Raw genomic sequence first — 22,957 nt, forward strand, 5'->3', positions numbered from 1 at the left:
GTTATGTTTAATATTTTATGTTAATAAATATATAAAATATGCTTTGTGACATCTATTGATGCAATATATCAAATCTCGTTTGTGTCTTCTCAGGAACAGTCGGATCAAGGTACGTTACATATAAGCAGCAATTCGTGGTAATTTGTGGACATTCATGCATTTGCATGTAATGGCTGGGTGGGAATAATTTGCTTCGTGTTTGGTCTGAAGACACCATGACACGTTTTTCCTCTCTGAATAAGCGCGAGAGTTTGGCCAGATTTGGAGGGGAATTTGTTGGTCCAGTGCATAGTTAGTCCAAGGCTGGCTATTCGGTAATGATTGTAGCTGGCAGTATGAGTTCGCTCTGGACTTGTTTCAAATCGTCGGTCAGCTGCAACCTCATTTATAAAAGGGTGTTGTGATTTAATATACGTGGTATTGCAGATGTGTCTATCTTGTCTTTTAATTGAGGTCAGGGGATTGTTTGCTTTGGCTGCTATGTTTTCTGTGTTCAAATGGAACTCCTGTTTACTATATGGGAAGCCGTGTGCACCGTATGCTTGGCGTTCAAGTGGTTAAGTCCTAAAAACACTGTTGCTAGACAACGGCAACATGGCTGGCCTCTGAAAACCACAGTTTCTAACAATTAAGCAAACTAATTAGTTTAAAATCCAATGAAAAATTAACTTCCATGGCCTCTGCTATTTCCATAAATATCAGCAAACAAATCACAACTTGTGAATTCGAGGTTTATAGAATATTTTGAGTTCCGATGTTATTAACACCACGAGGGGACGTTCATGTGGACTCTTCTCGTGTACACGGTAAATACGACCCAATTTGAACACAGCATATATCATCATTTTACCCAATTCACTTCCCATACATGCTGAGAACATTTGATGGAAGCAATTGTAAAAAAAATAAAAAAAAATAGCTGAGATAATATAAGGAGAGGAGTTAAAACAAAGATATTGTAGGAATATCACAATATCAAACTGCAATAGACCAGCTGTACAGTATGAGTATGAAATTGTCCCACCAGAGTGGAGAAGATAATAAATGTCAATATTTGTTTGATTTCCTACCAAATGTACCGGGTTTAAAGTGTATTTCAAGAAAACAGGCAAAGAAAATGACTGAAAACAAGGTGGTGGTGCTTATTTTTCATGCCCGTGTCACAGAACGACCAAAAGGTTTGACAAAAGAATCCAAAACAAACAAGAAGTACGTTATTTATATTAGTTTTTTCATTAATTTCAATCTGATGGCTTTGTCTCTTAGGTGGAGCCGTGCCTTCATGTACATCATTCTCTACATCATTTTCCACAGCACTTTGTTCCATTTTATTTTTATTAATACAAAATAAAAAGATGTTCCTGCATGTCTTGGTGACCAGTGCATAGAATCAAAACTATTAACTGGGAAAAATGCCACCGACTGAATGTCACTGACACCAGAACAATTCGAGCCTCAGATTTTCATCAGGATGAGTTCATAGTTTTATAGCATATTTGTCTGCACTTTGTCTCATTTGTTTTTTTTCTTTCACTGATACACGAACTTCCCCACATCCCCCAAGCGTAAAAGCTTTTCGCACTATTTCGATATTTAATTTTTTCCACTCTGCCTTTTTTTAATATGCACATTTAAAATGCACATAAACAGCAGGTGGAGGGAGACCCAATGTCAGTTAAACTGCAACTAAATGCGAAAGAACTGCATCAACAGCGGCTGATCTCACAAACAGAATGTTCAGCCGAGGCTGCTGGTGACAGAACAGCTGACCTTTCAAAGCTTTGCCCGCAGGTGTTCGCTCTTTGCCGCCAGGACTCCCATCAACTGCAGCCAACTGCAGCCTTGAACACAAGTTTAATCAGTGAAAACACCTGTGTGAGAGTGCAGGGCCGTTAATTGCTTTTCACCAGTTCTGACTGCATCCAGTTTTTCCCTCCTTAAAAAAAAAAAAGTGAACTTTCACTTCTTGTGCCATGTAAACAGATTGAACATGTTCGAAATCAGCTGAATTATAAATAAAGTCTTACATCCGTTTGTGATATTGAGTTATTCTTATTCAAGGAAACTTTGGACCCTGTTTGAATCCAATTAGTTCACTTAACAGTGAACTTTGACAAAGTTATCTAACAACATAAATGGTCTTTAAGGTATATAGTTAAACCCATGTTACTAAATGCACTTGTTAATAGAGGGACATTGATCTGAGTACTCCCAGATGTAGTTTTAATATTGTGCATCCTTGCGGAGCTGCTCACACCTGAAATGCTTTCTTTCCTTAACAGCCAATTAGTCAATCCTCCTGGAGTTGCAGGTTGTTTTCAGCCCTTTTAACATTATATATGTATATACAGTTGTAAACAATTCACACTGTTTGGGGCAAATAGTCTGGTTTCCTGACAAGGTTTTCCGACGTGTGTAATGGTTTGATTGTATTTTAGTCGTGTTTGTTTATACCTTCATTAAAAGTGGTCCTGCCTAGGATTGAATACTATACTGCAGTAGCTTTGCTTCTGTTTAGAAGTTATTTTACTTATTAAATTATCGTTCTAAAGTTTTGGTGGTGATGTGATCATTTTCTTTTTGTTGTTGTATTTTTGAACAGGCTTAGATGAGATACATTTCTCATCTAAAGGGGAGTGATTCAGCCACTTGTTTCAATTATAATGTGAATGGACTCTTTACCTCTGTGTTTTACTTTATTGCTACAAACGACATCATGAAATCTGCATTCATTTCCTGTGTCAGACTGTTTCTAACATTTCTCTTGAACCTCCAGCTTTTGGATGTGTGGGAGAGGGGGCGGGGAGGGGGATTTGCTCGTCGTAAGATATTACTTTGACATTTCCATCTCCTTGATGTTTCAGTTACGGTCATTTAGTCAGCCTTCTTTATCTCCACTCTGCAGACAGAAGCATATTAATACCCATCAATAATGTCATGTAGTGCATGAAAAAAAAAAAAAAAAAATCCTCCCCAAAAGTTTAGGAGGAATACCAATCTGTGATGTAAATTTATGTTGATTTAATTTGCTCTAGAGAGGGAAAGTGTTGCTGGGTTTCAGCTTCATTTAACAGGGAAACAAAAGACCTCAGCTGCCTCTAAACACTGTTTTTCCACCACATTTTCTGCCACAGTAATGACTTTTTTTTTTTTTTTTCTCATGCTGCAACAGTATTTGAATTTTTTCTAGCAATCCATGAAAGTGTACTTTAAGGCCATCAGTGGTGATTATGGGTAAATCCAACATGAAGGCAAATGGAAATGTATAATAACCTATTTTAAGTTGTTGCAACATTTAGGTTTAAAAAGCAACATCTAGGCACATAAAGAAAACCTAACCTGCATGTCTGGTAATGAGATGCTTCGTTAATAACAAGGGCAACCCCTTCTGTAATGATGGGTTTCACCGGCAAACGACTGACGATAAAAAGCTGAGGAGCTCTTCAATCTGACCCGAGAGATTATATACGGAAGCACCCAGACAGGATCTCACTGTGCAATGCCCCCTTTTAAATGGCGATTTAAAAGGGGGCATTGAACAGCTCATATCATGTTATTTCCCCAATTGGACCCAGGAGGAAATTCATTACTCTTTAACCTCTTCAACCACCAGAGAATAAGGCCCTCAGAAGACTTTCCACTCAGATGTTTGAACCAATGCCAGTGATCGTGTCTGAATTAAGGTTAGGCTCACATATTAGACATTGTCTCGTGGTTCTGCCTTTTATTTTGTTGGGTTTTCTGTTTTACTTTTAAATCAATTGCCAGATTGTTTATTACAGTGAGTTCAAAGCTTTCCAGCTGTTTTGGTTTTCACTAGTTTTCTTCATGGCTAATTTTTAGCCCATTTCTAGTATTTGTTGCTTGAGTCTTCGATTTGGTAATTAACCTTCCATTTGCAAGTAAAGGTCATGCTTGTTTGACCATCTGTCTCATGTGTTTAGGTCCTCCTTTTTAGGCTAAAACATAACTCTGATGGTTAGGATTAGGGTTGGGGGTTAACAATGCTTCAGATGTCCCTATTTTTAGGGTTAGGGTTTGATTATATAAGAGGATAAAACTATATACAAATCTGAATAGAAAACTCATAAGCTACATTCTTAGAGCTGGCAAAATGAATTATTTTAGCCATGGAATCTATATTTTTGACTGCAAAGTTGGCCTTATATCAAGATATTTTCTTTTTTTAAATAAGCATTTGATAAAATTTTAAACTCATCTGTTTAAAAAAAAAAAAAAAGGAAAACAGTTTAGGACTTTTCTGTCATTCCAACAGTGTGTACGTTGCTGTGGTGTCATTTATCTTAATTTGTGTGTTTAGTTTTGGTTTGTGGTATTCTCTGTTTTCTAATGTTAACCATCCAAGAAAAGAAAAATGTAATGTAATGTTTAATCGGTAGATGTTTAGAAGATGATACAATGATATATGCTTCCATTAACCATCTATGGGCATACTGTGCTAAAGAGTTGAAAGGAGGCATTTGTTTACATGAAAATAACCCATTTTAATCCCAGAGTGTCAAATATTGCCATTTTGTCAAAGTCTGCTGGCGATAAATGTAAAAGGGGTCTTTGGTTTAGGTGCGAAAATGGCTCGGTTAGGTTTAGGAAAAGACCATGGTTTGAGTTAAAATAAGTACATTACATATATAAGTGTGTTAGCAGTGCTTGGTTAGAGTGTCAGTTTTAGGAGAGGTGATATAGTGGGAGTGGTTCTGGGAACAGTGCCAGGCAGGGAGGTAATTAGCACAGGTGTTTTGTGTTTGGGCTTTAGGCTACACACACACACACACACACACACACACAGAGAGAGAGCTGTGTGCTCTTAATTTGCGAGGCTTCAGAGCACATGCTATGTCAAAAAGAACAAAAAATTTGCCAGCCTTTCCATGACACCTTAGCATCTTCAAGAGTGTGTGTGTGTGTGTGTGTGTGTGTGTGTGAGAGAGTGTGAGTCACGTATGACTGTTTTTTTTTTTTTTTTTTTTTTTTTTTTTTTTTTATCAAACTGTGCGCATTCACTCTGGCATCCTGTGTTGTACTGTGGGAACTCACAGTGCTGGAAGCAGCTTTCTTTTGCCTTAATGTTAAAACACATGCCTTCTAGGTGAAAGTTCTGTGTTTAATCCATGACATCACCCAGAACCTTTCCCCCCCCCGTGGATTTGTCACCCTCTATATAATACAGATTTATCCGACCTCCTCCTTCGAATTGTGTGGACACGGGAACGGGCTGAAATGACAGAGCATTTGAGAGAAATAAACAAGAAAGAACAAAAACTGCTCAATTAGATTAAATGTCTGCAGAGCAAGAAAGGTGACAGTTGGCGTGTTATTGGTCCATCCTGCTTAAAACTTAGCTGCTGAAAGCAACTTTGAGAGTCCTGGTGCTGAATGCTCACTGCAGGTTGTACATGCAGGAAGTAAAAGTATTTAAAAAAATCTTGATCTCATTGTAAAGCTTTTATTTTGGTCATGATAAAAAAAAAAAAAGAACAGTGAGAAGCATACAAGCTCTCTGACTAATTCAATGACAAAGTGTGGACATAAAGTTTAAGAGTGACTTTTAATTTTAGTTTTCATATTTACAGCAGGTGTTGAAATTCTGTTCAGTTATAACAGATGCATTTTGTTTGATTCTAGGACTGTGGTTTGGCTCCAGTCTGTCTTCCCGTGTTTTAAAACATACCATATGGCTCTGACATTTCAAATTTCACAGAAGGTTCATCATCATTGTAGAAAAGTGCTTCTTAGAAATAAAGACCCAAAGTCTTAACTTGAACAAAGCTGTTATTTTTTGATCATCACATCTATTCTCCATTTATACTTTTTTAATAAATTATTTTTAACATTTCAGAATGGCAGAGAAATATAGTTATAAGCACACAAATCACCAGTTACTGTACATTTTGAAATATTTACATCCTCAAAAATGACAGCACCAGCAGCTTCATTTTTAGGGTCCAACACATGTGCCAGATTATTATTTTTGTTTTATCAAATTGTACAATATTTACAAAAAAAAGATAAAATCATCAGTAGTCCTGTTTCTTCATATCTTCCTCACCCACTTGTTCCAGTGGTTGAGGGGCTCTGGGTTTTCTTGTAAAGGACTGAGCGCATGGCAGGGCATGGCGCTCTGTGCTGTCAGGGCTCCTGCTAAATAAAATACTCCTTTTGGTTTTCACTGGGAGCGCCCGGTGAGTCCGCCTGGCTGCTGAACGGGAATTCATGGACGTCCTCGGGCTGTGCTGTTTTTACTTCTTGATTCCGGTACGTCCCTTTCCTGCTGCATATGAATCTGGCCATAACCGCCAGTGTAGCCACGCTGACAAAAATCACCACGGCGATCACCCCTAGAAACCACAAAATAAAAAAACAACAACTTTGGAACCAATTCTTAAAATGATTGTTTCACAAGTTGGCTCACATTTATAATCTTTCATGTGATTCCACTCTCTTGGCTGTATAAAGCTAGAACAAAGAGGCAACCATCGTTCTGTACAAAGTTCTAAAATATTCCCAACAACACTTCTAAAGGAAGAAACCTGGTCTCCCCTGGAAGATTTGGAAAATGTTCTTTTCCCTAACATGTCATCAGGTTTCTAGGGTACCCATGTGCATGACATAAATTTCAAACTGGAAGGGTCACAGAGCAGCGATCTGTCAAATGTACTAAACTATTCCTGCTGAGATGGATTAGAGTGGCATTACCAGACCCAATTTCCCTTCGTGAACATCTGGGTCTGGACACGCTCCATTGGAGGTTGTTTTTAGTTGTTGCATCCTAACAGGTGTAGAACTCTGAATAATTTCCTAAATATTGGAGCAGCCTTTATCCAATCGGCATTGTCCACCACGTGCCGTATGTTGTACACCGCAATTTACCAAGGTGCAAACAACAGACACTGTCCCTCAATGTCAGCAGAGTGCAATGACATGTTGGTAAATGAGCATTTGATTTTAGGCATTGTTCTTGCTCCAGCTTCACTTCGTCTGTTTTCTAGCATTGCTGTTCATATACCACCATCCCTATTGTTGGAACTACATTAGAAACAAGGGGTATAATTCTACGTCATTGCACTTAACCAACAACCTTCATGTGAACAGGGTTTCCAGACCAAAATCAAAGAGAAGACTAAATCTGTGAGCAAGAGGTGGATGAAGCCAGGCTAGAGGTAGGTAGCATTACCTCCAATTAGAGCTGAGTCACTCCTGATGGTGTTGACAAGAGGTTGACCTGGATCCACAGAACCAGGTTGGTCTGCGTACAGTGACAAAGAAGAAAGAGTGAAGTTGAAAGAGAGTAAAAATGAGAAAGGAATTTTATAGACAGAATAATATTTTATAAGTAGAATTACCACCTCAAACTTTTATGTCACCGATTACCAGGTTGTAGATTTTATCTGTATCTGTCCAAATTGACACAGCATACAGTATATAATGAAGATTTTGAAAGAATTCTTAACGTGTTCACATATTTAGTCAGTTAAGCTGGCTTAGCATGATCGAGGAAGGGTACGATCTATACCATCACTACAGTTTCTATCTCGATGGACGCCCAGGACACCATTAAAATCTCTTCAGTTCATCCTTGAGTAGAAGTGAACATTTGTGCCAAAGAAGGTCGCTCAAGGCATTCCTTAGATATGGCGTTCACAAGAATCAGAAGGATGTTAGGTCACAGTGACCTCGACCTTTGACCACCAAAATGTAATAAGTCATTTTTGAGTCCAAGTGCTAAATTATTAGAAATTTCCTGCAGGCATTCGTGGCATATTGTGTTCACGAGCTTTGGTGAAAGTGAGGTAGGGCTGACTTTGACCTTTGACCTAAATTTTTGTATTAGTGTATCCTTAGGTTGAAGTGAGTGTTTGTATCAAAAGAAAATTCCTTCAAGGCGTTTCTGAGATATCACATTCACGAGAATGGGACCGCTGGATGAGAGGGATGTGAGGTCACAGTGGCCTTGAACTTTGACCCTATGACCACCAAACTCCAATCAGTTCCTTCACGAAGCCGAGTGAACGTTGGTGCCAAATTTGAAGAAATTCCCTTGAGGCAATCCTGAGATTAAATTTCAATGAGACTGGGTCAAATTGAGATCACAGTGACTTCGACCTTTGCCTCCCAAAATCTATTCAGTTCATTTTTGGGGACCAAGTGAACTTTTGTGCCAAGTTAAAAAAAAATTCCGCAGGCTTTTTGAGATATCGTGGTTGCGAGAAAAAAGATGGATAGAAAACCCGAAAACATAAAGTCTTTGACCTGTGCTGAGGCAAAAAAATAGAGCAAGAGAAGTAGAAAGAATAAGTAAAAGAGCATAGAGATAGATAGTGGTGTGTAAACCATCAGTCACTGCAGAGCTTGTAGAAAGTCTCAGCACAGCATTAAATGACTTCACTACAGATGTCTGACTATTCTCATCTGTCGCTGTGCCATCACTCTGTCTGCTTACCGGGGAGGATGGTTAATGAGCCCATAAGAGGGTCTAATGAACAGCCATAAGAATAATATTAAGGCGTACCAGACAGATTATCCCACCGGTAGAGAGTGGGGTGGCTAGCCAATAATATATGATGCATATATAGTATAAGATATAAGGGCAGAGTCTGCTCCTTGTACCTGATAAGGTGTGTGTGGTTTCTGCTGCGTAGGGATTTGCTGGCGAGGAGGAACCACAGCTTGATTGTACCAATGGGCCGGTGACAAAAACTGGGCTGTCAGGATGGAGCAGAGCAGCTTTCAGAGGACTGATGGAGTTAAAACGAACACCTGACAGGCAACCAGTGAACCCAAGAGAGGCCAACCCGGCCAGCTCTGCATCCAAACCATCAGACTCTGAACACAGACAGAGAGGGAAAACACAAAGACAGAGAGACAGAGTGAGGGGACAGATTTGCTATCAGTGCAATCCAATTAGCCATTAAAAATACAGCAGTGATACGTGTTACGTTTATCTTGATGTGACTACTGTTGCGATGATAAGTGCCTCTATCCGTGGCTTAATCAGTGTAATTTTAATATCCATTTTTAAACAAAGTAGGATGAACTTGTTGAAAATACTCCCTATTCAAATACAACCCTGATAGCAGATGATAATGAAAAAACACACATGATGTTCATACACAGTTTCTGAATGTTAAAAGCTTTGAAACAATTATTCCTACAGTATTCATGCATGCCAATTGCAATATGGTTTAGACAAAGGAAAGTTTGATAAATGCAACACTTGTTTAAGGTTAAAAAAAAAAAAAAAAAAGATTACATATATACAGTAAAAATGTACAAAACGTAAATTGTTGGCCTGAGATGGACTTTGATGGTGGACGATTCATGTCCAAACACTTTGTTCTGTCATGCTACATATAAGGGGCATGTCCTGCATTATCAATATGAATATAACATTTCTGAGGAGAGTGGCTGATCTAACCATAGACTGTTTACTGCTTCTTATTATGTTGCATTTAGACTGAAAACAGGGTTTAAAAATGACATGGGACTGTTTGTGGGAGCATGCTTTAATGATTGGGGCTGCAAATAAAGGCAAATATATATATATATATATACCTATATATACCAGTGTTTTCCAAAGCCCAAGGTGCAGCTTAAAATGTCTTGTTTTGTCCTGACCAACAGTTCAAAACCAAAAGATCATCAGTTTATTATCATGGAGGACAAAATCAACCACAAAATATTCACATTTAAGAAGCTGGAATCAGAAAATCTTAGCATTTTTCATTAAAAGAAAATTACTTAATCAGTTTTTGAAATGGTAATTCATTTTCTGTCAATCAACCAGTTGGCTTTGAGTACTAGTGTTACAATAAAAATGCAATACAATGAAAATAACGGGAAAGCGTTGGCCAGTTTATTTGAAATAGAGGCTTCCTTTTGATTGTAAAAATGCCACATTCAGCAATAATAAACCTGGTAGCCGATAAATTTAAAGAACCCTGAAATGGAGACTAATATGCACTGTCCTACCAGTAATAATGGTGCTAAAGGGAGGTCAATTGGGTCATTAAAATTAAAAGGATTTATTCACCTTGGACTTTCTTGGCAATCTGCCTTTTACATAATATTGCTTGGATGCAACTGGAGGTTCTAGCCTTAAAGTCTTGTGAGTTCAAAAGGGTAATTAAAAAACTCTGAAACTGATAATCTGGGGTTCATACCCACAGCAAAGTTCTGTGGAGTTTAGTTTTCGACAGATATGGACCCATGATGGTCAAGTAATAAAGAACAAATTTACTGTTGGCTTCCCGGTTCTAACGCTTGCACTGAAATAAAGAGTTAAAAGCTTTTTAATATGCATCTGATGCATATGCGTGTTGCGAGCAATATATCTGCAGTGACTTCTTGGAATTACTCACTTTGTGTGTGCATACCTCCGTAAGAAACTCCCAGCTAGTCTTGCTTGTGGCTAATATACTCACAGTGTCGCTATTTGTGACAGCAGGTGCTAAATAAAATCTTAAGCAGCTATAAATGTCACTATGAAGCACAATTATTCCTGCGGTGCAATTTGATTACGCAGCACATCATTTCATCTAAGTTATTACCAGAGAGAGACAACTTTTCACCACATAGAGGGGACACTGCAGCGTGGCCTGGCTGGAGAGGGCAGTTTATTATCTGCATGTTTGATCAGCTTTAAATTGAATGTTATCCCTCGGAGCAGCCGGGAATTATTCGACTTTGATTTATATATTTCATGACACATGCTGATCAATGGACTAGTCTCCAAGATCAGAGAAAAACTAAAGTAACAGCTGTAGTGGTAGATTATCTGCATTAACATTTCATAGCCTTTCTTCGTTGTTTACAAAGACACACTCTGTCTCCGTCTCGGCCTTTCATCATTACACTTTTGTAATAAAGGCTGAAGCACATGCAGGCCCGAGCGTTTGGTTCTGAAAACACATTTTCTTTACCCAGCACACATGCACACAAGTTTATGCAACTACTGTATGTTAAAGGTTAAAAGTGTTGGATTTAGGAGGTTATATTGGCAGAAAAGGAATCTAATGTTCATAATCATGTTTTCAGTATACGTGAAACTATATACTGTTATTTTCATTACCATAGAGTGAGGCCTTCATATCTACTCACCTGCGTCTCACGCTGCGCCATTTATAAAATAACCAAGATATACACGAAAAAGATCAGTGATCACATTTGTACTGTATAATCATTTAAAAAACCCAGCCCAGTGTGGGCTCTAATTATATCATTGTGACACTCTACCAGGTGAAGGGAGGGGTTTTCCCGGTGCTCTCTCTCCCTCCCTCCCTCCCTCCCGGTATCACTCCTCTGTCTTGGTGTGAATGCCTCTATGTGTCTCGCCATGAACGAGGGTTGCTACAACTATTCACTTGTCGGACCTCAAAAATACTATACTGATGGCCATTATCAAAAAGAAACTAATTGATTCAGTGGAAGGAGGTAACGCACACACCGGGCAGGCAGTGTGTTCCAGAGACTTTTGTTTGTTGTGAGCTTCACGGCCGCCATAGATTCAATCTCGGAAGGGGAGGTTGAGATGAGCGGTATTTGGTGAGTTGTAATCTAAAACCCGACCACTACACACCACAAAATCTAACACACTGCTCTTTTGGATTTTCTGATTAAAAGAATATACAAAAATATAGTCGAAGCAGAAAAATTTGCACCTGAACAACTAAAATGAAGAGATTGTAGGATGAGAATTTTTTTTCTTTCAACAAAAACTCCTGTGCATTTTGTAAATTGCTCCTTTTGCTGGATGTTGTTGCTTCAGTACTTCACAAAGAAGGATTTGGATGTTTGTGTGCGCAGCCAAACCCCAACAGTGACAGCGTGGCCTTGGAGTCCTAAGCTGAAAGAATACTGTCCACCTTTTTAGGCCCGTCTCCCATCACCCTTCCTCCCTATCACCTTCCCTATCTCTCCCTGTGAGCATCTCAGTCTCTCCGTTCTTTCCTGGTCCATTAGTTCGGCTGATGGATGACAGGGCTGGCAGGGAGTGACAGTATATCAACTATCTTGCGGCTCCTCTGATACTGATATGACTGTCTGAGTCCTCTGGCTTAGCAGGGGGGCATGTGGGTCACACACTAACATGATCTGGGTCTATGGTGGGAAGAAAAAAACGAGGCAGGTGAATCTAAAAACAGCAACAGCATCAATTTATACCAGTTCCTTACATGTGAACTGTGTGCTGGTTGGAGTTGAGGGTGATGCCGATTTCTTTTTTCATGGTCAGAACTTTCTGTTTAAAGTCCAGAGGTTTCAAGACTAGAATATATTAGTGAGTGCGGTTTCCAAACCGCTCATCCTCCTCGTAATTGGGATTTTCAAAATATTTGCTAAATTACAGTTTGGAGCCAATTTCTGCATATTAATTTTACTTCTCACTGATTCTGGGAAGGTTCCAGTTCATTGCATTTTACTTGAGCTAAACAAGTCATGTTTAACACAAAAATACTTTACTTATTTATTTATTTTAAAGTGGATTTTAGCTTCCATTAGCAGCTAGTTGTCCCTGCTATAGACAACCATGTACTTTTCTTCCAGAGCAATATTGGTTAGGATAGGTTGCTGCTCCTGAATGGGTGCATGGACAAATGCATGACAATAGCCAATACTCATAGATGACAAAATATGTTGTGATTTTTGTGCTAGTTTTTATTTCTTTTTGGTGTCTTTTACGCTTCTTTTAAAACAAACCAAACACAGCTTTCTCATCTTCAAGCTAACCACTGTATGGTGGCATCTGCTTCTCTTTTACAATAAACGAATTATATTTTTCTAGTATATTTAATAATTAAACAAGGCTAAATAGACATTACCTGGATTTAACTGTTAGTTTGTTTTGAAATGGGTAAAATCTGACACTGAACTATAAATTAAAAATTACAGCGCAGGCATCTGAGATTGCCATTGACCCCTTGTGTTAAGTATAAATCCAACTTTAGGGCCAGTGTCAATCAATGATAAAGTAACCCTAATGCACATGTTTTTATAAAAAGCTGAGATTTATTAACAAATCCACAGTTCTTGCGCATTTCTAACCGCTTTTAATTGAGAATTTCTCTCAGCATGTTTATAGCTACAGCTTTTTTCTCAATGTGTCACAGATGATGCTATGTAAAAATAAATATTAGTGTTTTTTGTTTTTTTTAAAGAAATGCCATGTCAGACAGATCAGTTCTGAAGAGGACAACAGGAGTGATGCCGAAGTACAATATTCTGCCTTGCAGAGAGGGGGTGAACTGTACTGTCTGACTTCCTGATTTAGTTTGACCCCACCCACAGCAGGCGAGACTTATTGGTTGTTATGCTGAATCGCAGGGTGCTGACTCCAATCTTCAAAGTAATTTGTTCTTTTCAATGTCTCCTCATTACCATACAAAGTGAAGGACCTTTTCTGAAGTTATTACCATTACAGCTGTCTGAAGCCTCGTTCAGTCAGACAGATATGAAGACTGTATTACTCACCGCTTTGATGACACAGAAAAAAAGTGCACAAACATGTACTGTATTGTCTGGACTCCTGCATTAGTGGAAACGGCGCCATTTGCACAAACATTTTACCCACCCATATGGATCTAAAATGCAGCTAATCCCACGGAACGAGTGAATTAAGTGGATGGCTTCACCTTAATCATTTCTAAGGTTGTTCTCGTTTTGCATCGCTTGCATGAAAGTGCTCTCTTTGTGACCATTTGAATATGGATGTCAAGTTGATTTTTTAAAAAGCATCGCAGCTGTTACCCAGGCTGCAGCTTCCCCTCCGGTTCACCCAACTCGATGAATAGAAAACAGCAGAAGGCTGCAGAACAGTGTTTTGTCGCATGAGGCCAAACGTCTCAGTGCTGTTATTCAAATGAGTCTGTCTAAGTGCTGGAGTCTGCTCGAGGAGAGCCTCACTTACCCTGCACTCTTCCCAGAATGAGAGATTTGATGCTGTTGAATTCGACATCTGATGTCAAGTTGAAGTCCTCTCTGGCATTCTGGTCAATCTGAAAGATTATATATGTTAAGCAAACCTTGATAACAACAACAAACCGTCAAGGACAAAGTTCTCAATATTAACTTTTTAAATGAGCACTGTTACGTGAAGAAACTCCGACAAATGGCTGCAGAGAGGCGCGCAACTGGCCATGTAAACTTAGCCAGATGCACAACCTCAAGTCTCATCTGCATATTCAAATGAGATTCAACCCCAAAGCTTGAACCCATAGACCTGAGTCTTTGTGGGACACAGAAAAGCATAAAGTTGGGCTTTAGTGTCATTTATCAATAAGACATTTGCTAATGTTGATCAAGCTGAAATTAAGTGGAACTACAGAAAGCTGTGCAACAGAAAGTAGCTTGAAAACAGAGAGGAAATGTACCATTTATAAAATGTTATTTTGCCAGGTTTTCAAAAGCATCCTCATGGTCAGGACCCTTTCTGGACATTTTTGTTCCCCGAAGCAACATGGTGCCTATGGGGGAAATGATCTTTTCTAAATAAGATTCTTCTGTAATATCATCGTTTTCATGATTGCTCTCTGATGCTTTTTTTAAAACTACTCGATGCTGTTTCTGTATTTTGTGGTTCAGATAATTACTGGAGGTATTGATATATAAAAGTCTGTCTGATCTCATTCCTGTGAATTATTATTTTACCTTCTGTTGACACGAGTTTGGGACCCAACTGTGCACATACTGTAACATCCATTACATCCCACATTGGATCACATTATGATATGATTGCATGTAACATAGGTAAGCTGGATATGCATACATCTGTAGACATGATTCAATTGTAGCAGGAGAATAAACCGCTGGGCCACAAAATAAGCGCCTGCGGACAATTTCAACGACTGCCTACAAATGTTTCCCTGCTTACAGTCTGACTCCTTTCAGCACAGTGTGAGAACTGGGTTTATCTAACAATATAATGCACAGTATGGATCTTAGCGCGACAGATATTTAAAGGTAGATCGAATATTAAGAAAAAATAATAAATGCCCTCCTCTTTGCCGTCTTTCCTGCTAGTGGCGACAACCGAGCTCGCCTGGGTCTAAAAACAACCCCGATCCGTGTGACAGTGAGGTGAAAAATGAAATCCGTTCGGTGTGTTTACCTGCACAGAGACAGTGTCAGCCAGTCGCCTAATGGTCACCGTGTGCAGACGCCCATCAGCAGGGTTCACAACTCGGCTACTCAACAGCTCGACATCCCTGCTGCTGTGTGACTTGTACCTCAGTTCCAGCTCATCTTTACGAACACAAAACAAAGCAGTGCAATTGTACTCGTTGATGCAAACACAGACTTAAACAGTTAATTTTTTTTTTGCCACGTGTTGATAGTTGTTTTGTTATTTTAGTTATGTTAATGGTTCATCAGATTAATGCAGACCAGAGTGGTGTGGGAGATTTGACTTATAGATGGAGGTTAAACTAACTACTGCATAAACTATGATCATGATATTTCTTTTTTGCTTGAAGAAAATTTCAGCAACTGCTATGAAGATTCAGATTTAAAAAATATTATTGACGACCACAAAGGGCAAATGAAAGCCCCTTCCGTGAATAATGAAAGATATTAAAGTGCTAAAATTTACAAATGTTGATGCTTGATACAAAAACGTCTGGAGTTGGAGCCAAGGTTAAATTAAACTGGTGTTTGGTGTATAATTTAAGCCATTTTACTGATAAGTATTCACTCCTTCCAAGAATTTTTTTTTTCATATCACATATCTGACTGTTCCAAGATACCAGCTGCTGAATTCAGAATCTACAAATCATTTAATACTGTGAGGTTTAATAATTTATTTCTGAGAATGACACTCCATGATATAAAATTAATTTACCAAATTTTTACATTGTTGCACTTAAATTTCACGGCACTGAGATAATTTGAATGTTCGGAGATGTCTGCAGGCTTCACAGAGAAACAGAAACGAAAGGGCATTATGTGTTTGGATTTTTAGGAAAGATTATTTCTTATCATATTTTTTAATTAAGACTCACTTTTTTGTTTTCAATGCACACTAATAGGGAGCAATTCTGTTATCATAAGGCCACATCTTCATAAAAACAGTCTTCAAGAGGGCACGGGATGTTTCATGCTCTCAGTGAGAGACTTGGATAGTAAAGTCTGTCTGTCTGTCAAGTGATACCGCTGTCTGGGATTTATTGGTTAATTCAACAATAGTGTAGATATGTGATGATGGCTTGATCAGCTATTCAAAATCTGCAATATGTCTGCTTTCCCCTCAGTTATTAAAAAAGCTGAATGTTTTCATAACGGTGATATAAACAGTGTATTTTTAACGGGTTGGTACATAGAGCCAAACATGTTAATCGGAGGTTTTGGAATTTTTTTGCTCTCTGAGGGCAAATATTGTTTCCCTGCAAAATAAAATCTCCAACACCTGAACTCTACTCCACAAGTTATTGACAGTAGATAATGGAAAATCCTTTAATCCTATGCAAAGAATACTGGAAGTGTTCCCTCACTGAAGCTGAAAAGCTGCACAGTGATGTGAGAGATCAAAATTTGAATACAATATATAACCACATTGAGAACAATGAAAGGAGGATCCCCGCTGAAAGCAGAATTATCATTTCATAGTAACTGCACCAAATGTTTTCTTTGAACCTGACACTGTTAAACTGTCTGTGTGGAAAAGGAGGTGGCAGAAAATGACAGGCTGAATCCAGAGGGAGGAAAAAAAACACAGGGAGAGGAGAGGCTGAACTAAAGTAATTACATGGGGAGAAAGGGTTACAGAATTCAAATTAAGTAATCTTGTCTGAAACAAAACAAAAAGACAAAAAGGCCATTTGAGTGTCCTCACCGTGTTTGTTAATGAGCAGGACCAGGTATTCTCTGTAGAAAGAGCTGACGTAGAGCAGCAGAGCGGGACTCTGACTCGTCCTGAAGCTCAGGGAGATGTTCTCTCCTCTCAGTGTGATATCCGAGTAGATTGATGAAGGCAAGCCGCTGCTGTTCCTGCTCTGTTCATAGGGCTCCTTGAGGATGTAGGTGATGGATGTTGTCGACTTAAAGCTGGCTGAAACCTCTGGGAGTTAAAAAGTTAGTGTGGGGTGTCAGTGGTGGAGCTGACTCATTTTTGTACGAAATAAGTTTAGACATTTCTAATTTGCTTTGCCAATTCTGTTTTGAGGGTAAACATAACATCCAGTGAAGATGGTGCTACGATACAATATTTTCTAACATATGAAAGTTGAGGTGGTTCAGGTGGATGGTGGGTGTTCAAAGCACAGTACTGTGAACCCACAGACCACGGTGTGCATGCTGTCTCACATAATTAGGATTAGGTGGCAGAAGCACTTTGGTTAAGACTTGGGGACATATTGTGGCTTTGATTAAATCTTAATGAAGTCAACATACCTTGCTCCATGCTGTGAGTTACTTTTTACTTTAATATTTGTGCATGTTTTCTCCCAAGACTAAAGTAAAAGTTGTGACTAAAATAAGGATAGACATGTCTGATCATTGTTTAGTTGATATGCGGAGATATAGAAGATAAATCAATGAAATATGCTGTCTGTGTTTGTTTTACAGTTCAGTAATACCATTTTCTCATTTGGTTGAATAAATAAACGGTGGCATCGTGTTTCTCTAAAAACATATTTTATGCTGTAACAAATACATGTATTTCTTTTTAGAAGACTGGACCAGTGAACAAGCCTTTTTTCTGTGGTCCCAGGTCCCTTGATTTTGTCTTGTCAAAATGCCTCACCAATCAAGACACATTTTTTTGTTTTTTTGTTTTTTTTTAATAGAACAACAAACTAATCTGGCAGACCTAAATAATTTGTTAATAGTGCCCCAGTTGGAAATATATTCTTTCATATTTCATGCACATTCAAAGCACTAAAACAAAGACAAAGGAATTATGATCATTAGCGTAAAACACAAATTGTCAAAAATATGTTTTAGATGATCCATCTTGTTACTTTGTGGGTTATTTGGCAAATTAACTACTTAAACTTTTTGGATAATATATTTTGACAGCACTGATTGAGTTTAACATGATCTTGACTTTAAACGCTCCGTCCAACGAGCCCTTGAAGCACCCCATAGTGAGCACAGAGACACGGTGGGCTAGAAGAGTCCTTATAAGATAATTCCATTGCTCAACCCACAGACTGGTTTCATTATGACCCACTCAAAACGAGTGTCAAGAGGCCCGAGCTGTGCAGACAGTGAAGAAAACAGACAGTGAGGGTCAGTCTAATGTCTGGTAACCGACTGTGCTGATCTTTGCTCTCTCTCCTCTTCACTGAAGCACCGGGGTACGATAGATCTCAATGTCTTTGGGCTCACATGAACCAAACAAGTGAATCAAAACTGATTGCATTTCTAGTCCTCTTGTAGCTTTTATGCGAGTTATTGGCCTGAACGAGTGAGATCAATCTAAAGAGGTTGGATGAGGTACAAAACATTGAGTTGCTACCAACTATAGTCTGCTAATAGACTCAGAACTGCAAAGCTTTTCTTACCCTCTGCAAAACCACAAACGTGTTACAAACGGATGAAACAGTGCGTTCGTCTGTTCAGACATAAAATGCACTAACGACATTTCTATTTACAGTTCTGGATTGTTTCCCAGACCAGAGAAATTTTATATTACATTATTTTGTGGGGCTCATTTACAACACGTGATTTGTCTTGAATAGACTTGTAGGTAAACAGTTCTGTCCTGCCATACCGAATGTTAGACTCAAACTCATCACTCTGAATAGTGTTACAATCTTGGTCCTGATCTTTTCTGATGTGACATTAAAGGCGAAACATTTCACGTGAAAATACAAACACTAAAGCGTAAATCAAAGCTCTGTAAGCAATAACGGTCTGATTTTACATTTCCTTCTAACTACGCTTAAAACTAGAAGCAAAACAACAATTCTACTTCTTCATTTCTACATCTACTAAATTGATCATCAGCTGGGGAGGAACACTAACTTTTATCCCTAAATATGCAGCTTCATCCTCAAGGCTTTCATCTTAAAACAAACAAGCTTGAGCTAACTACAGTCGATAAAATCAGTTTGAAGCAGTTATTGTTCCAGCCAGTAAAATCAATGGTTACAGAGGTCTGAACTCAAGGACCTACAAAAAAAATGGTAAAGCTGCACCGTCACTGTAAAGGGCATACTGTAGGAGCCGTGAGAAACAGTAAGTAACAAATGATAAGGCTATTACCTTCTTTACATACTATAAAATCCAGTTCTAAAAATGGCTAAATGTGTGTAGTAATGAGACATTTCCGTGCTAAGACCTTCACATACACTTTCACAACAGCAGATGGGATGTAGGCGTTATTCGTCTGAGAGGTTGAAAAAATGTCACTGACTGCGACTGCCACCTCAAATTGGCAAACAGAGCTCTTCCTCTTTATTTGGAGAGCCTCTGGATGGGATGCACACACTGAGCTGTCAAAATAAAATGCAATAAAGAGCAATGGAAATAAGCTGCTGTTCAAATAAACACCAATATTATAGTGGTACCACATTAGAGTAATAAAGTAAGTTTTGAGAAGTGAAAATAAGCCGGCGTAGGTGTAAAAACGTATGATAAAGAAACAAGGAGGATATAAACTTGTAAGTGAGTAAGGTAGGAATTTTATATTGAGAAAGATAAAAGCACCATGGTTTACTTCACAAGTGTTTAAATATATTTGGTTTAATTTTTAAAGATGAATGTTACAGTTACAACCAGGTCCCTTTTAATATCAAAGGAGTATTATACAGGATGTTTAATCATTTATTTGTAATTTGTCTTAAAACCTCTGTTGCGGGAATCCTGGTCACATGACCACGCGTCACATGACATTTCCATGTGTAAGTTTCACGTTTACAAAATGTGTAATTTTAGCCCAGTCCAAGCGTGGTTATGTCACGTTCTCCTGAAGTGGACTGGTGTGTCTATTTCACGCTTTGCCTTGATACCAAGTTGGCATGATACAGTATCCAGAGCATTATTGGAATAATTCAGCATGAGTATCATTACAGGTCTGTGTCTAAGGAAGGCAGAGTAAGATATATACGCTATCATCTCTTATGCAGAAGAAAATGTAAATGTCGAAGCTGTGGGGACCAAAACAGTGAAGGAGCTGACTTGAAGCGATTTCTTTTAAATTTCAAAATGATATCAGACCATGTTTCCCTCGAGGCTTTTACTGCTACAGTTTGATCTGTCAAATATTAGTCAATCTGTCTGGAGGCTGTTGGACCTTGAGATTTATGGTGGACAGAAGTTTACAGATTTGAAATAATATTATTTTTTATCTATGATTAAAGTTCATGTTTCTTTTGGTTCTAAAAATCCCTTGACACTTAAATCATTGAATAGTTGAATCATTAAAAAATGGAGTAAGGAAAAGTTGTCCATTGATATCAAAATCATTTGTTGCCATGTTAAGGCACAGAGCATCAATAAATCAATTTGGCTCTGCGTATTTCCGGTGTCTGTACCTTTATGACAGAAGGCTCCAGTGAAGGCAGACTGGCCACAGTCGCAGGAGAAACCGTTGTCCTTTTCCACACAGTGACCCTGATTCTGGCAGAGCACGCCGTAGCTGCTGCAGTGGCCCGGGCATCCAGGTCGGACCCCGGGGGTGATCTTCGCCCTCTCCTCCAGGTCCAGAGTGACGCCGTTCAGCTGCAGAGAGCGGATGCAGCCCAGAAAACCTTTCTGTCTGGATGCTGTGCCTCCTGCCAATAAAGAATAAATTACACTTGATAGACCTGTCCTCCTTTTTATTGTTGACAGATGTGACTGACACCAAATAGTCAAGGCCATTTAGAGCCCATTTACAGCCCAGTTACAAAACTATTTTGTCCACCAAATAAAAATCATCTATTTGGGCACAAACCCTGTCAATCTAACAGTGATGGCAACTCTCCCCCTCTCATTCTGTCCCAGCGTGACATAAATCTATAAATTTTTCTGTCTTCTCTGCACTACATCGTGATTGACAGCCACATGTTGCCACTGCAGCACAACAAGGTAATGTCTGCTCTGCAGGGCACAGACACTGGCCCCCCTCCTCCCCCCCTAGCACTGGTTTATCTGTTTATTGGCTAACTGCTAGGCTGATGAACCATCTGATGTCTGATATTCATTCTTTTCTGCTAACAGGCAAGAGGAAGAAACCCTTTCTCCTCTCACCTGACAATTAACAGTCTAATATAGCAACCTCACAGAGTTCAGACTTGGCAAAATTAAATGTCCTCTGGAGTTCCAAGCTGGTGACATCTTATTTTATATCCATGCATGACAGTTGTTATTGTTTTCGCAGATTGGAATTGGCAGAATATTACTCTAGCAGTTTGAGTTTGGAGCTGCTTCAAATGTTCAGCCAGAGCAGCTTTTCATTCCACAAAATCACTAACCTCTGTGAGACTCAAGCTCTCTTCTGCAGCGAGAGTTATAAAACATGGAAAACACATTAAGAGCACGCGGGGTGGGAAATTTAATTAAGCATTCTAAAGGACTCAGTAAAGATAAGTTCCACTGCGCAGAATGAAATGCAAGCGAGGGGAACTTCTATTTAATGATGATTTAGACAGAAAAGGCTTGAATTAAACGATTATAAAAAGAAAGTATAACAGCTAGAAAAGGATTAAATCCTAAGTGAATGTTGTAGAAAAGACCAACAACAGCCTTCTGAGCGACGCCACTTCTGACCAACGGAAAGAAACAAAGGACAGGAACTGACAGAGAAAGATGTCCTGCGGGAGTCAAAAGAAAAACTCAGCATGACAGCAAGAATTTAAGCCATTTAAGTGGTTACATAAATTTTTCATGATGTTAGAACACAAAATAATCCAGAGCCCTGATGTAACCGTGCAAGTGAAACAACAATCGCAAAGTGGTAGGTCTTGGCAGTCATGTGCACCAGATTTTTTTGATTCATGTAAGTGCTGAAGGCAAAGTGCAAAAGAGTTGAAGTTGAAGTGGAATATAAATCGAAGGGTACGCTAAATAATAAATTCACTCTTCGTCACTGCACTGAAACAACTGTGCCAATCACAGTGATGCCTGATGACAACAGCATGAGAAATGGAACGATGCTACTCTTTGTCTCGATGGTGCAGAGCAGGGGGATCTGAATCGATCTGATAGGAAACCCGGTGATACTACTACCACCAACTGCACCACAGGCCTGTCAATCAAACAGACACAATCCTAAAAACACGGCTTTTTGAGGCTTATTTTCTAATTGATGACGAGATTAATTTTAGATGGACTGCCAGAAAAGTAATAAGAAGGAGCGACTTTAGCTATCACTGAAATAACTTGTGGAGACATTTTATTAAGTTTGAATTTCATGAGAGAAGTTGAATGGGAGTCTATGGGGCCGGAGGCTTTTTGGAGCCAACCCCTAGTGGCCCTCGGTGGTATTGCAGCTTAATGCACTTCCGCATTAGCTTCATTTTTCAGATGTGGGAGCTACGTCTACTTTTATATACACTCTATGCCTCCCATGCTCATATCATACCCCCCAAAAAGGAAACGCATTTGCGCAGAAATGTATTACAGAGTTATACACTAAATGTTAGTTTTGATGAAAAGAAAGTTGGAAAGGATGCAGTGATACACAGGACTGATGAGCTGCTGCAGTCCAACCTCTCCCACATGACTGATCTGATACTCAAATCTGCAGACTTCTCCTGACCATATGTTTTCTAATGCAACACAAAGTAACACACATCAACACACATTTCTGTTCACTTCAGCCAACACAGACACTAAAACAGTGCAACAACTGGTGACTAAAGTTTGTACGAGGATGTGTGTTTCAGTGTGGATAAAAAAATGTATTCTTTCCCATTGCAATAAATTAAGTCGACCAGAGTAACTTTGTGTCATATCAATTCCCCCGAGGCAATGTTACGGCTTATTAATTCAAACTACGGAATATCCAATCTTAAATTGTGCACTG

The 22,957-nt window shown here is 38.9% G+C and overlaps 1 protein-coding gene across 1 annotated transcript in view; it reads right to left on the reverse strand.

The window, feature by feature from the left end:
* Nucleotides 1–5,448: 5,448 nt before the first annotated feature.
* Nucleotides 5,449–22,957, reverse strand: part of LOC138200419 (contactin-associated protein-like 4) — a 95,689-nt gene continuing 78,180 nt past the window's right edge. Inside the window, exons 18-24 of the mRNA XM_069153056.1 lie at nt 20,484–20,723; nt 16,838–17,062; nt 15,119–15,252; nt 13,919–14,006; nt 8,626–8,841; nt 7,193–7,264; nt 5,449–6,356 (exon numbers count right to left, since the gene is read on the reverse strand). Coding sequence (XP_069009157.1) covers nt 6,160–6,356; nt 7,193–7,264; nt 8,626–8,841; nt 13,919–14,006; nt 15,119–15,252; nt 16,838–17,062; nt 20,484–20,723 — 1,172 coding nt within the window. The 3' untranslated portion in view covers nt 5,449–6,159. The remainder of the gene's footprint in view (nt 6,357–7,192; nt 7,265–8,625; nt 8,842–13,918; nt 14,007–15,118; nt 15,253–16,837; nt 17,063–20,483; nt 20,724–22,957) is intronic.

The sequence above is a fragment of the Embiotoca jacksoni genome, unplaced genomic scaffold, assembly GCF_022577435.1.
Source record: "Embiotoca jacksoni isolate LCO1_2020_lvr unplaced genomic scaffold, fEmbJac1.0.p SCAF_19, whole genome shotgun sequence".
Classification (NCBI taxonomy): domain Eukaryota; kingdom Metazoa; phylum Chordata; class Actinopteri; family Embiotocidae; genus Embiotoca; species Embiotoca jacksoni.